This window comes from Ranitomeya variabilis, chromosome 6, assembly GCF_051348905.1.
Source record: "Ranitomeya variabilis isolate aRanVar5 chromosome 6, aRanVar5.hap1, whole genome shotgun sequence".
Classification (NCBI taxonomy): Eukaryota; Metazoa; Chordata; class Amphibia; order Anura; family Dendrobatidae; genus Ranitomeya; species Ranitomeya variabilis.
The window spans coordinates 583668509-583684012 of NC_135237.1; the positions used below are offsets into that span (position 1 = coordinate 583668509).

At 51.4% G+C, this 15504-nt stretch overlaps 1 protein-coding gene across 2 annotated transcripts in view; it reads left to right on the forward strand.

Moving 5' to 3' along the window:
• Window positions 1–3869, forward strand: part of GRINA (glutamate ionotropic receptor NMDA type subunit associated protein 1) — a 99551-nt gene extending 95682 nt beyond the window's left edge. The window contains exons 4-8 of one of the 2 annotated variants that reach the window (XR_013217118.1): window positions 579–779; window positions 856–984; window positions 1061–1204; window positions 1707–3203; window positions 3398–3869. Coding sequence is in view for 1 of the 2 variants with exons in the window: in XM_077271605.1 (XP_077127720.1) it covers window positions 579–779; window positions 856–984; window positions 1061–1204; window positions 1707–1856 (624 nt within the window). In the remaining variant the exon portion in view is untranslated. Of the gene's footprint in view, window positions 1–578; window positions 780–855; window positions 985–1060; window positions 1205–1706 lie in introns of both variants that reach the window. The other variant, XM_077271605.1, reaches the window with a different exon arrangement.
• The last annotated feature ends 11635 nt before the right edge of the window (window positions 3870–15504 follow it).

Sequence of the window (15504 nt, forward strand, 5' to 3'; positions counted from 1 at the left end):
TGGCGATGCCTGGAGCCTCTGTCTGCTCTGTTGGCGATGCCTGGAGCCGCTGCCTCCTCTGTTGGCGATGCCTGGAGCCTCTGTCTGCTCTGTCGGCGGTGTCTGGAGCCTCTGTCGGAGATGTCTGGAGCCGCTGCCTGCTCTGTTGGCGGTGTCTGGAGCCGCTGCCTGCTCTGTTGGCGGTGTCTGGAGCCTCTGCCTGCTCTGTTGGCGGTGTCTGGAGCCTCTGCCTGCTCTGTTGGCGGTGTCTGGAGCCTCTGCCTGCTCTGTTGGCGGTGTCTGGAGCCTCTGCCTGCTCTGTTGGCGGTGTCTGGAGCCTCTGCTATCTCTGTTGGCGATGCCTGGAGCCTCTCTCTGATCTGTTGGCGATGCCTGGAGCCTCTCCCTGCTCTGTTGGCGATGCCTGGAGCCTCTGTCTGCTCTGTTGGCGATGCCTGGAGCCTCTGTCTGCTCTGTTGGCGATGCCTGGAGCCTCTGCCTGCTCTGTTGGCGGTGTCTGGAGCCTCTGCCTGCTCTGTTGGCGGTGTCTGGAGCCTCTGCCTGCTTGTCCTTGAGGTAATGCTCTAACCTCTCCTCAGGTCTTCCTCGTCCTCACGGCTCAGCTCCTCGTCACCTTCGCGTTTGTTGCTGTGTTCACCTTTGTGAAGGAGGTCCAGCTCTACGTGAGGAGGAACGCATGGACGTATTACCTCTCCTACGCCATCTTCTTTGTCTCCCTCATTACTCTCAGCTGCTGTGGAGATTTTCGTCGCCGTCACCCTTGGAACCTGGTGGCCCTGGTAAGTGCAGTGATCAGGGGCCCATATAGTGGGAGGACGGATGTGGAGGGCGAGTCTCACAATCTGTTTCCCACAGTCCATCCTGACCCTCAGCCTCTCCTACATGGTGGGAATGATTGCCAGCTTCTACGAGACGGACGCCGTGATAATGGCGCTGGGCATCACCGCCGCCGTCTGCTTCACCGTGGTCCTGTTCTCCCTGCAGGTGAGTGTGCCCCACAGTAACTACCACCCCCATCCTCCGAGGAAGGCTTTTTCTCTTACCCTCCATGTCTTCACAGACTAAATACGACTTCACTTCCTGCATGGGGGTCCTGATGGTCAGCCTGGTGGTGCTCATCATCTTTTCGATCCTCTGCATCTTCATCCGCAACAAGATCCTGCAGATCGTCTACGCCTCGCTGGGGGCACTGCTGTTCACCTGCGTGAGTCCTGACACCCGCCCCTCTCCCTGTTGTCGCCGATCTTTACTCTTATCTGGTGTGGGCTCAGCTGACTCCACACCTCTTTGTGGGTATAGGTTGTCACATCCCATGATCTATCACTTGGGGTGGAGTAGAGATGTCACTGCTGACGTCCCGGTAGGCTGAGCTGTGGCTTTCTCTGGTTCTGCTCCTCCACCTGCTGGAGCGGAGGGTCGGATCAGAGTGATGGGGGCTGCAGTGAGGGCCTGGTCTTATCTAAGAAGGGTGACGGCGACCCTCCACTGCACAGTCTCCTGGGAAATGTGTTCCCCGCTGGGTCCTGTCATCCACCTCCGGCGAAGATATCACAGTGCCCCCATATAAGAGGACCCCCGCTCAGGGTCTCTGAGGTCGTGTCATGTGGTCGTGCGCCTTCCTCCTGCAGTTCTCCTGATGGGTTCCTCCATTACGTTAGTTCTGTTCCCCAACATTGCTGACAGTTTCCTCCTTGTGTCTCCCCTAGTTCCTGGCAGTGGACACTCAGATGATCCTTGGGAACAAGCAGCTGTCACTCAGCCCTGAAGAATATGTGTTTGCTGCCCTGAACCTGTACACGGACATTATTAACATCTTCCTGTACATCCTGGCTATAATCGGAAAGGCCAAGGAGTGATGTGTGGCCCCGGAGCCAGGACCCTCCTCGCTTCCCCCCTGTGCTCCCCTGTGAATGTATGTGAATGTCCCAGCTCCCGTCACTAGCTGCACTTTATGCCCCTGAACCTGAGCCTCCTGCAGCGCAGCGGCCTCCACGCTCCCTCTGCTCCCGCTGGTGTAGATGCTGCGCATGTTCCCGTTGTGGATTTGGTCGGTGGCTGTAATACTGAGACATTTGCTTGCCCTCAATGTGAATGGCGCCAGGCCCCTTGAGGAGTGGGCACCACCGGCCTTTGGTGTCACTGTATATACTCCCAGACTTTCCTTGTGTCTCCCCTGCATGGATCAGGAGACACGGGACCACGTCCTGGGGACCGGACCATGCAGTATTAACCTGTACCTGTGTATAGCACTCGGTGTTATGTCTCCCACAATCCTCCCTGATTTCACCATTCCACAGTCTGATCCACGGATGGGTCATTTCCACAAACATACTGGGGCCAGGACCAGTCATCAGACAGCGGCCCTAGGTATACTGTCCCCTGCCAGGCCTTTCCTCCACAGTGTCCAGACATGAGGCAGACTGGCCATGGTTGGTGATTTCAGTGCTTTCCTCCATGGTGTCCACACATAGGGTGCACTGGCCATGGCCGGTGGTCTCTGGTGATTCCATGGCGTTCCTCCATGGTGTCCACACATAGGGTGCACTGGCCATGGCTGGTGGTCTCTAGTGATTCCATGGCTTTCCTCCATGGTGTCCACACATAGGGTGCACTGGCCATGGCTGGTGGTCTCTAGTGATTCCATGGCTTTCCTCCATGGTGTCCACACATAGGGTGCACTGGCCATGGCTGGTGGTCTCTGGTGATTCCATGGCTTTCCTCCGTGGTGTCCACACATAGGGTGCACTGGCCATGGCCGGTGGTCTCTGATTCCAGGGCTTTCCTCTGTGATGTCCACACATAGGGTGCACTGGCCACGGCTGGTGGTCTCTAGTGATTCCATGGCTTTCCTCCATGGTGTCCACACATAGGGTGCACTGGCCATGGCTGGTGGTCTCTGGTGATTCCATGGCTTTCCTCCATGGTGTCCACACATAGGGTGCACTGGCCATGGCCGGTGGTCTCTGATTCCAGGGCTTTCCTCTGTGATGTCCACACATAGGGTGCACTGGCCACGGCTGGTGGTCTCTAGTGATTCCATGGCTTTCCTCCATGGTGTCCACACATAGGGTGCACTGGCCATGGCTGGTGGTCTCTAGTGATTCCATGGCTTTCCTCCATGGTGTCCACACATAGGGTGCACTGGCCATGGCTGGTGGTCTCTGGTGATTCCATGGCTTTCCTCCGTGGTGTCCACACATAGGGTGCACTGGCCACGGCTGGTGGTCTCTAGTGATTCCATGGCTTTCCTCCATGGTGTCCACACATAGGGTGCACTGGCCATGGCCGGTGGTCTCTGATTCCAGGGCTTTCCTCCGTGATGTCCACACATAGGGTGCACTGGCCATGGCCGATGGTCTTTGATTCCATGGCTTTCCTCCATGGTGTCCACACATAGGGTGCACTGGCCATGGCCAGTGGTCTCTGATTCCAGGGCTTTCCTCCGTGATGTCCACACATAGGGTGCACTGGCCATGACTGGTGGTCTCTGGTGATTCCAGGGATTTTCCCATGGTGTCCACACAATAGGGTGCACTGGCCATGGCTGGTGGTCTCTGGTAATTCCATGGCGTTCCTCCATGGTGTCCACACATAGGGTGCACTGGCCATGACCGGTGGTCTCTGGTGATTCCAGGGATTTTCCCCATGGTGTCCACACAATAGGGTGCACTGGCCATGGCTGGTGGTCTCTGGTGATTCCATGGCGTTCCTCCATGGTGTCCACACATAGGATGCAGTGGCCATGGCTAGTGGTGTCTGGTGATGCTGGGTCCGGTGGCTGGCTGCTGCCCCCCCCCCCCCAGTGGTTTCACTGCTCACTGCGTGATGACTACAGACATGTAAATTCAATAAAATCCTTTCCTATTTAAGTTTTCCGTGTCTTCTGGTGAATGTCTTTTACCCTGCAGGACATGGCCCATTAGTGACCTCCCGGCCTTTCCTCATCAGCGCTGACTGTTTCCATCTTATGTGGAATAATTGGTTCAGGCCGAGTACTTTGATGAAGGTCGGCGGTGGGAAGATCACAGAGCGCTGGTGGCCGTAGCCGCTGTACTAATGTTGACGTGTGAGGGTCTTTGTCCGGACATCTGTGCATGGTTCGGGCATGACATGTCCGTGGGGGGGGGGATACGTGGACTCTCAGATGGCACATGGTCACACAGCCTCCATGGCGATATCGGTGCCCGGCCTGCCCTGAAGAGAGGGCTGTAGGCAGGGCAGGATGTCGTCACAGTAATGGCGCCTGCACTTCTGGAGGCCAGGGTACATTTCACACAGACAATGGGCTGCTAGTGAAGTCCTGGAGGGCGGACATAAGTTCGCTACACAGTGCGGATGATGCTGCCGCTCTATATAACACCACAATAGCTGCAGCTTTGGAATCTCTTGCCCCTCTCACACATACCAAAGCTCGCAAAATCAACAGACAACCCTGGCACACCAGCCTGACCAAAGAACTGAGGCGAGCTTCCAGGGCTGCAGAGCGGAGATGGAAAAGATCCCACTCCAACAAGCACTTTATCGCATTCAAACAGTCCCTCACTACTTTCAGGCTATGTGCACACGTCAGGATTTCTTGCAGAAATTTTCGTGACAAAAACCGGACATTTCTGCCAGAAATCCGCATGCGTTTTTTGACGCTTTTTTTGCGTTTTTTCCCAATGCATAAAACGGCGGGAAAAACGCGGAAAATCCGCAAAATTAATGAACATGCTGCTTTTTTTACCGCGATGCGTTTTTTTCGCGGAAAAAAAACCCACCATGTGCGCAAAACATGCAGAATACATTCTAAATTATAGGATGCATAATGTATGCATTTTTAATGAGTTTTTATAGCGTTTTTATCGTGAAAAAACCTGAACGTGTGCACATACCCTCATGGTCACACTCGCCACAGCTAAACAAACCTACTTCTCATCTCTCATATCCTCCCTGTCTCACAACCCTAAACAGTTATTCAACACCTTCAATTCTCTCCTCCGTCCCCCAGCACCACCTCCTTCCCCACTCATCTCAGCTGAAGACTTTGCCTCATTTTTCAAGCAGAAGATTGATAACATGGGAGACCGTTTTGGTTGACAACCCCCAGAGCCCTTGCTCCCAACTGCCCATCCCTCCTCCTCCAAAACCAACTTCTCCACCATTACAAAAGTTCGACTCTCCACTCTACTCTCAAGATCGCATCTCACCACCTGTGCACTTGACCCGATCCCATCCCATTTCATCCCAAACCTCACCACAGTCTTCATACCAACCCTAACCCGTCTCTTCAACCTATCACTAACAACTGGTGTTTTCCCCTCAAGCTTTAAACATGCCTCAATCACACCTATCCTCAAAAAGCCCTCTCTTGACCCATCCTCTGTATCTATCTATCTCCCTATATCACTTCTCCCCTATGCCTCAAAACTACTGGAACAACACGTCCATCTTGAACTGTCCTCCCATCTCTCTTCCTGCTCCCTCTTCGACCGCTTACAATAAGGCTTCCGGTCACACCACTCCACTGAAACTGCCCTAACTAAGGTCACCAATGACCTATTAACCGCCAAGAGCAAGCGACACTACTCTGTCCTCCTCCTCCTGGACCTGTCCTTTGACACAGTGGACCATTCCCTATTACTACAGACCCTCTCATCCCTTGGCATCACAGACTTGGCCCTATCCTGGATCTCGTCATACCTAACAGACCGGACATTCAGTGTCTCCCACTCACACACCACCTCCTCACCTCGCCCCCTATCTGTTGGAGTCCCGCAAGGTTCAGTCCTAGGGCCCCTGCTCTTCTCCATTTACACCTTGGGCCTGGGACAGCTCATAGAATCTCACGGTTTTCAGTATCATCTCTATGCCGACGACACACAGCTCTACATCTCTGGACCAGATATCACCTCCCTACTAACCAGAATCCCTCAATGTCTATCCGCTATTTCATCCTTCTTCTCCGCTAGATTTCTGAAACTTAACATGGACAAAACAGAATTCATCATCTTTCCCCCATCTCACGCAACCCCCCAACGAACCTATCCATTACAGTAAATGGATGCCCACTCTCCCCAGTCCCACAAGCTCGCTGCCTCGGGGTTATCCTTGACGCTGATCTCTCCTTCAAACCACATATCCAAGCCCTCTCCACTTCCTGCCGCCTTCAACTCAAACATATTTCACAGATCCGTACATTCCTAAACTAAGAGTGCAAAAACCCTAGTCCATGCCCTCATCATCTCTCGCCTTGACTACTGCAACCTCCTGCTCTGTGGCCTCCCCTCTAACACTCTCGCACCCCTCCAATCTATTCTAAACTCAGCTGCCCGACTAATCCATCTGTCCCCCCACTATTCCCCGGCCTCTCCCATCTGTCAATCCCTGCTAACCATTACCCAGAGACAGGGCCGGTTTTAGGCAAAGTGGGGCCCTAAGCAAAGTTTAAAATGGGGCCCAAATGCTAACATATTGCACATCATACAGAAGCATTTCTGCTGTATTTACATGCGCTGATCTCAGGCCGCTAAACGAGTGAGATCGACAATACTGAAGTCGTTGGACGCTTGTTTCCCGGCCTCTTTCCACCATCTGAGAAAGAATGAAGGGGACAGAACTATCACTAAGGGCTGTCCCACACGTCCAGATAATTCCGGTACCGGAATAAATCGGTACCGGAGTTATCCGTGTGCCTGGGAACTCACGTAGGCCATACGAGCGGCACACATGTGCCGCCCGTATGGCGAGTGGGTACCACACGGAGCGTGTGGTACCCACGCGTGTGGTACCCTGCATCGCGGATTCATATGTTCCCTTCAGCAGCGTTTGCTGCAGAGAAAATATGAAGAATAGTGTTTAAAATAAAGATCTATGTGTCCGCCGCCCCCCCACCCCCTGTGCGCCCCCCCGCTGTTCAGAAAATACTTACCCGCCTCCCTCGCTGCTTCCTGGTCTGGCCGCGGCTTCTAGTGTATGCGGTCACGTGGGGCCGATCATTTACAGTCATGAATATGTGGCTCCACCTCCCATAGGGGCGGAGCCGACTATTCATGATTGTAAATGATCGGCCCCACGTGACCGCATACAGTGGAAGCCGCGGGGCAGAGAGGAAGGAGTGACAGCCAACGTGGGAGCGGGTGAGTATTTTCAGAACAGCGGGGGGGCGCACGGGGTGGGGGGGCGGCGGACACATAGATCTTTATTTTAAACACTATTATTCATATTTTCTCTGCAGCAAACGCTGCTACAGGGAACATATGAATCGCGGCTTCAGCACCAGTGGGGGGGGACAGCGCTTACTGTAGCGCTGTCTCCTGCACGCACACGGACCCCAGATGGAGAACGTCCGTGTGAGGTCCGTGTTTTACACGGACCCATTGACTCTATTGGGTCCGTGTAATCCGTGCGCTCCCACGAACACTGACATGTCTCCGTGTTTGGCACACGGAGACACGGTCCGCAAAAAATCAATGACATCTGAACAGATGCATTGATTTTTATGGGTCTACGTGTGTCAGTGTCTCCGGTACGTGAGGAAACGGTCACCTCACGTACCGGAGCCACTGACGTGTGAAACCGGCCTAATAGATCACCATACAGTATCATGTTATCAACAGCACATCTACAGTTTATACCGGCGATGTGCTGCTGAGAACAAGGATTTTTATTCCGGCATAAACAATCCAATCACCCAATGAATATGCAGCATTTTGCTTGTTTAGTATAATACACCCCATAGTCCTCCATATAATATAATGTGCCCCATAGTCCTCCATATAGTATAATACACTCCTCATAGTCCTCCATATAGTATTATACACTTCCCATAGTCCTCCATATAGTATAATACACTCCTCATAGTCTTCCATATATTAAAATATACTCTTCAGTCCTCCATATAGCATAATACACTCCTCACAGTGCTCCATATAGTATAATGCACCGCCATAGTCATCCATGTAGTACAATTCACTTCCCATAGTATAATGCACCCCATAGTTCTTCATATAGTATAATGTATTCCCCATAGTCCTCAATACAATATAATTCAGCCCACGTATAGTATAATGCAGCCACCCCAGAGTATAATGTAACCCCCCCACAGAGTATAATGTAACCTCCCCATAGAATATAATGTAGCCCCCTCATAGAGTATGATGCAATCACCCCTCATAGAATATAAATATAATACAGCCCCCCCCATAGAATATGATGTAGCCCCATCAAAGGGTATGATGCAATCATCCCTCATAAAATCTAATAAAGCCCCACACAGAATATAATGCAGCCCCCTCCATAGAATATAATGTAACCCCCAAATATATAACACAGCCACATAGTATATAACACAGCCTTCCCCATAGAATATAATATACCCCCATAGTATATAGCACAGCCCACACAGTACTATACAGCACAGCCCACACAGTACTATACAGCACAGCCCACACAGTAGTATACAGCACTGCCCACAGTAGTATACAGCACTGCCCACAGTAGTATACAGCAGAGCCCACAGTAGTATACAGCACTGCCCACAGTAGTATACAGCACTGCCCACAGTAGTATACAGCACTGCCCACAGTAGTATACAGCAGAGCCCACAGTAGTATACAGCACTGCCCACAGTAGTATACAGCAGAGCCCACAGTAGTATACAGCAGAGCACACAGCAGAGCACACAGCAGTATACAGCACAGCTCACATCCCCCCTTCCCTCCCCACCTCTCTCCTCCCGAGAAAGGCTGCACAGTCCAGTAAAAAAAAACACAAGCTCCTTACCTCTCCCCGAGCTGCTCCCTGCTCCTGTGTCGGCGGTTGCCGCCGCACTGCCTGGCACACAGTGAGTGCGCGATGATGCGCACCCGCTGTGTCAGAGGCAGAGCGGGGAATGATGGGAGAGGGAGCGTCAGGTGATGCTGTCTCCTCCATCATTGCTTTGAACTGTACCGGCAGACGCCGGTATAGTTCAATGCTGCGGGGGAGTCGGCGCTGGCGGCAGGCGGGCCCCCTGCCTCACGAGGGCCCCATAGCGGCTGCGTGACTTGCCGCTAGCTGGGGGAGCGGGGAGACCAGGCCTGCCTGCCCCTAACGCCGGCCCTGCCCAGAGATTCCAGTACAAAACCCTAACCATGACGTACAAAGCCATCCACAACCTGTCTCTTCCATACATCTGTGACCTCGTCTCCCGGTACTTTCCTGCACGCAACCTCCGATCCTCACAAGATCTCCTTCTCTACTCCCCTCTTATCTCCTCTTCCCACAATCGTATACAAGATTTCTCTCGCGTATCACCCCTACTCTGGAACCCTCTACCACAACACATCAGACTCTCGCCCACCATCGAAACCTTCAAAAAGAATCTGAAGACCCACCTCTTCCGACAAGCCTACAACCTGCAGTAACCACCGATCGACCATACCGCTGCACGACCAGCTCTACCCTCACCTACTGTATCCTCACCCATCCCTTGTAGATTGTGAGCCTTCGCGGGCAGGGTCCTCTCTCCTCCTGTTCCAGTTGTGACTTGTATTGTTTAAGATTATTGTACTTGTTTTTATTATGTACACCCCTCTTCACATGTAAAGCGCCATGGAATAAATGGAGCTATAATAATGTACCGCATGGCCCCGGCCTACATATGATCTTGCGTAGAAACTGTGCGACCATCTGTGACTTTGTCCGTGGGCTTGGATTCAGGATAATAAGCACTTAATTGCGAGTGGCATGGCACACCCATGAGAGCACCAGCGTTTCTATGTTGGCTGCACGGTGCCTACTTGATATGATCTAATGTCCCCATGTAGAAACCCAATTGTACGAGGTGATGCCGTTGCTCTGGGCATCTTCCTGCAGCTCTGCCAGGGGAATATCTTAAAGGGTTAATGGCACATATAAGATTCCTTGTCTGAGAAAAAAAAACTTGTGGCAACGTTGTCGTAGGGCGGGGGCTCCATCATGAGGCTAGGTCTCCGTCGTGGGGCAGGGGCTCCGTCTTGCGACCAGGACTCGGTCGTGGGGCAGGAGCTCTGTCTTGGGACCAGGGCTCTGTCGTAGGGCGAGGGCTGCATCGGAGGGTGAGGGTACCCTTTTCTCTACTGTGACCCAAAAACAGGACGCGATGTATTGCTTATAACTGGTAAATTTCCTGCACAATGGGCGGGTGCTCCTAGCGCACCGCTGCCTCCCGTCCCCCTAGTTAACCCATTTGTGACGTAGCCAACTTCCTTTTTTTTCCTGTGCACATGGACGTGTGATGTTCTTTCTGCAGGACAACCTGTCCTTTCGAGTGATTCCAGTCACTTCCAGGGAAAGTTCAGAGTGGTGAAATTGTAAAAAAAAAATGCAATTCTACTGTTGTTTTTTGGGAATTGTGGCGCAGGGCGTGATGACGTGGCGTAGGGTGTGTGACTTGGCTTAAGGCGTGTGGTGACGAGACGTAGGGCGTGTGGTGACGTGGCTTAGGGCTTTTGGTGACGTGACCTGGTGACATGACTGTGGCTGCTCCAGGGTTGTGTGCCTGTTTCCGATGCTGGTGCACTCAGTCCTCTCTCCTCCGGGGCGCTGGACATTTTATTGCTGCAGTTTGGGGAACATCTGATGTATTCATCGCTTCTTACTGCACTTTTTTTGCGACCAAAAAACCTACAATTTTATCGTTTTGTATTTTTCATGCCGTTTCTCCTGGACGGTGTGGACTATGCGGGCGCCGGGACGACTCCTGTGCATTTGTTTTGGTTTTAAAATTAATTTTTTTGGAGGTGGGAAAAGGAGCGATCCAAGTTTTCAGTTAAAAAATATGAAAACAAACACCTACTTTATGCTGCATTTGTCGCCTCCACATGGACAGGCAGCAGTGCTCGTCTGATGACTGGCGCTTTACACTGCAGTACCGCGGCTCTACGACTGGCACAATGGGTCTCTGCGATGGCACAGAGCAGCATCAACAGAAATTACCAGCACCCTGCAATCTCGTCACAGAATGATGCGCGCCCATGACGGCACAGTGAGAATACCTCTATCAGATGAACACTGGCATCTAATAGGTTAACAGTTGGAATTGGTGGAGCACCCCCGTAGGGCTATGGGGTACTCGGACCCGGGTCCTTCGGTTATCAGTGGGGATGTCACGGTGGCTGACCCGGTCCGTGGCCCTAGGGGAACGTCCGTTATAAATGGGGGAAAGGTCTTTAAAGGGATAATGTTCGTGATGCCACCTGTGGTATTTGGTCAGGGTGACCAACGCTTAGGGGTCCGCTGGGATGATGTTATAGCAGCCAGATGGTATACCTTCCCACAGGTGAAGTGTGTCCCCAGGGCTTCCCAGAGGTGTAGATGGTGATGGTGGATGATGTAAGGCGCAGTAAATATCGAGGACACAAGGTTGCAGTCTCTTTACCTTTACTGAATGCTTCAGCATCCACAGTCCAGGGTACACACCACAGGGTAGGCAGAGTCCAGCCGGTCTGAAGGCAAATCCAGAGTCCTCTTATCCAGGTGGAAATCAGTAGCCTTCCTCTAGCGCCTGGGTGTTGTAGTACCTCCTTGCTGTGCGTCTCGGTAAGGTCCTCACAACTGCTAAAGATGTTATGTCTTTCTCTCTGTCCCCCTGATGGATAGGATAGGACAAAACCCGTATGACTGATGGCCTGAGGCTTTTTACAGGGACTCTAGCACGCCCCAGCTCCCACAAGTTGCCACCGTGCCTCCTGGGTATAAGGTCGGGCAGCTAACATGGAATTAGCTGTCCTGCCAGTCTCTGAAGTAAAGCGTAGAGATCCTTACTCCCTCGGTGTTCTGGCTACCATTCTGCGCCTCAGAAGGAGGCAGCCTTTTGCAGGGCAGAACTCCTTCTGGATTCCTTGACTTCGTTTCTCACTCACTACAAGACAATTCCCTTCTGATGTCTTTTTCTCTGCATACTGCCGCACTTGGGGCAGGCGCAGCTCCGTGGCCTTCTGTCTAAGCCTCTGACAGGATCCCACCCCTGTCAGGGACCCACTACCTGAGAGGAGCTCAGATAGCAGCTCACTGGGTGAAGCCCAGCTCACTTCTGCCTAACTTCCTGTCCAACCCACCAGTTTTACCTATATGTGAGGAGTGCGCTAGTGGATAGGAGCAAGGCTCCCGCTGGTGGACTGGAGTGTGAAGTGTATTGTGTGGTATGTAGTGTTGAGCTTTCCGATACTGCAAATATCGGGTATCGGCCGATATTCGCTGTATCAGAATTCCGATACCGAGTTCCGATATTTCTGCGAAATCGGAATCGGAAGTTCCCACAGTGCAAAAATGCAGTATAATTGAGTGTGGGCGGTGTGTGGGCAGAGACTGCGTGTCTCTGTGCGGGTGGGGTCTGCGGGACCGTGGGTGGTCTGTGCGTGCCTGCTGGGGGGTCTGTACGGCCTGCCGGGGGGTCTGTACGGCCTCTCCGGGGTCTGTGCGGCTTGCCGGGGGGTCTGTACGGCCTGCCGGGAGGTCTGTATGGCCTCTCCGGGGTCTGCGCGGACTGCCGGGGGTCTTTGTGTCTGTGCAGGCATTGTCCGATGGGACTACAAGTCCCATCGGGCTATGCCTGCTACAATGACAGTGATTGACACATTAGCCAATGATGGGACAGTAGTAGTCCCATCATCCGGCTAATGTGTTGAATGTAAAAAAAAAAATACTCCATACATACTACATACATGCTACATTCATGCTACATACATACATGCTACATACATACATGCTACATACTACATACATACATGCTACATTCATGCTACATGCTACATACATGCTACATACATACTACAAACATACTACATACATACATGCTACATACATGCTACATACATACATAGTATTCATAGTTATTAAGGTTGAAGGAAGACTTTAAGTCCATCTAGTTCAACCCATAGCCTAACCTAACATGCCCTAACATGTTGATCCAGAGGAAGGCAAAAAAAAACCATGTCGCAAATAGTAAAATCCACATTGGGGATAAAAATTCCTTCCCGACTCCACATACGGCAGTCAGATTAGTTCCCTGGATCAACGCCCTATCAAGGAATCTAGTGTATATACCCTGTAACATTATACTTTTCCAGAAAGGTATCCAGTCCCCTCTTAAATGCAAGTAATGAATCACAATTACATGCTACATACATGCTACATACATACATACTACATACATACATGCTACATACATGCTACATGCTACATACATGCTACATATATGCTACATACATACATGCTACATACTACATACATACATGCTACATGTATACATACTACATACAGATGCGCCATTTCTGGAGCGGCTGCGGACTGGTATTTGTAGCCGGGGGGAGGCCAATATCCATGGCCCCTCTCTAGGCTATGAATGTCAGCCCGCAGCTGTCTGCGTAGCCTTTCTGGCTATAAAATATAGGGGGACCCCACGTCATTTTTTTGGGGGGTCCCCCTATTTTAATAGCCAGTAAAGGCTATTCAGACAGCTGCGGGCTGATATTCATAGCAGGCTACAAATATTGGCCCCCGGCCGTTGGCTTTCCCCCTCTGGTGCAGAAAATTGCGAGGGAGCCCACGCCGTTTTTTTCCTTTTTTTTGTTTTTTATTTTAAATTCAACGCTCATAAAGGCCTCTTTCACACTTGCGTCGGTAGGGGTCCGTCGCTATGCGTCGGGCCGACGTACCGACGCACGTTGTGAAATTTGTGCATGACGTGGGCAGCGGATGCAGTTTTTCAACGCATCCGCTGCCCATTCTGAAGTCCGGGGAGGACGGGGCGGAGTTTCTGCCGCGCATGCGCGGTAGAAAATGGCGGATGGGACGGACAAAAAAACATTCACTTGATGCAGGTTTTGATGCTGGTTTTTGGTGCAGTTTTTGATGCGGTTTTAGATGCTGTTTTTGATGCACTGTTCGTTCCGTTTTTTGACCGGTTTTGATGCAGTTTTTGGAAATAAATAAATGGAAAATGTTCATGATTTGAATGGAAACATGCATGAAAAAACTGATTGGGAGACCGTATTCATCATTTCACATCTGTTTCATCCGTTTTTTGCTGGATCCGTCGCTGTGCGTTTTTTTGCCGGACAGAAAAAACGTTCCTCTGTATGCGTTTTCCGTCCGGCTTAAACAGCTTTTTTGACGGATCCTGCAAAAAACTGATGAAACGTGTGGCCATCAGGCGCAATCCGGCGCTAATACAACTCTATGAGAAAAACCGGATCTGGCATAAAAAAAAAGGATCCGGCGGAAAAAAACGGATCTGGTGAAAAAAAAAACGGATCTGGCGGGAAAAAAAAGGATCCTGCAAATATGCTCCCAGGATGCGTTTTTTTCCCCATAGACTTGTACTAGCGACGGATCGCGACGGATGGCCACACGTCGCGTCCGTCGTGCAACGGATCCATTGTGTTTTGGTGGACCGTCGGCACGAAAAAACGTTCAAGTGAACATTTTTTTGTCCATCGCATCCGCCATTTTCTACTGCGCATGCGCGGCAGAAACTCTGCCCCCTCCTCCCCGCACTTTAGAATGGGCAGCGGATGCGTTGAAAAACTGCATCCGCTGCCCATGTCGTGCACAAATTTCACAACGTGCGTCGGGTCGTCGGACCGACGCATAGCGATGGACCCCTACCGACGCAAGTGTGAAACAGGCCTTTATGAGCGTTGAATTAAAAAAAAACGGCGTGGGCTCCCGCGCAATTTTCTGCGCCAGAGGGGGAAAGCCGGCGGCCGGGGGCCAATATTTGTAGCCTGCTATGAATATCAGCCCACAGCTGTCTGCGTAGCCTTTACTGGCTATTAAAATAAGGGGACCACCCAAAAAATGACGTGGGGTCCCCCTATATTTTATAGCTGGAAAGGCTACGCAGACAGCTGCGGGCTGATATTCATAGCCTAGAGAGGGGCCATGGATATTGGCCCCCCCCCCCAGCTACAAATACCAGTCCGCAGCCGCCCCGGAAATGGCGCATCTGTAAGATGCGCCAATTCCGGCACTTAGCCCCTCTCTTCCCAATCCCATGTAGCGGTGGGATATGGGGTAATAAGGGGTTAATGTCACCTTGCTATTGTAATGTGACATTAAGCCGGGTTAATAACGGAGAGGCGTCGATAAGACGCCTATCCATTATTAATCCAATACTAGTAAAGGGTTAATAAAACACACACATTAGGAAAAAAGTATTTTAATATTCTTCATTTCACCATACTTACCATACTTCAGCGCCTGCAAAAAACGTAAAATAATAAACCGCATACTACCTGTCCGCCGTAGTCCAATTAATAACGAGTGTCCCACGACGATCTCCCCTATAGATCAGTGACATCGGGTGATGTCACTGCTCTATAGGACCCTCAGTGACACACTGACAGGAGACAATGGCTCCTGCAGTGCATCACTGAGGTTACCTTAGGACAAAGTCTCACTTTATGGCAATTGCTGCCTGGGAAAATGTCTCATACAGCAATGCCATAAGTGAGACTAGGGACTATTTTTTTACAGCGGCGGAGGAATACAATGCGGAAG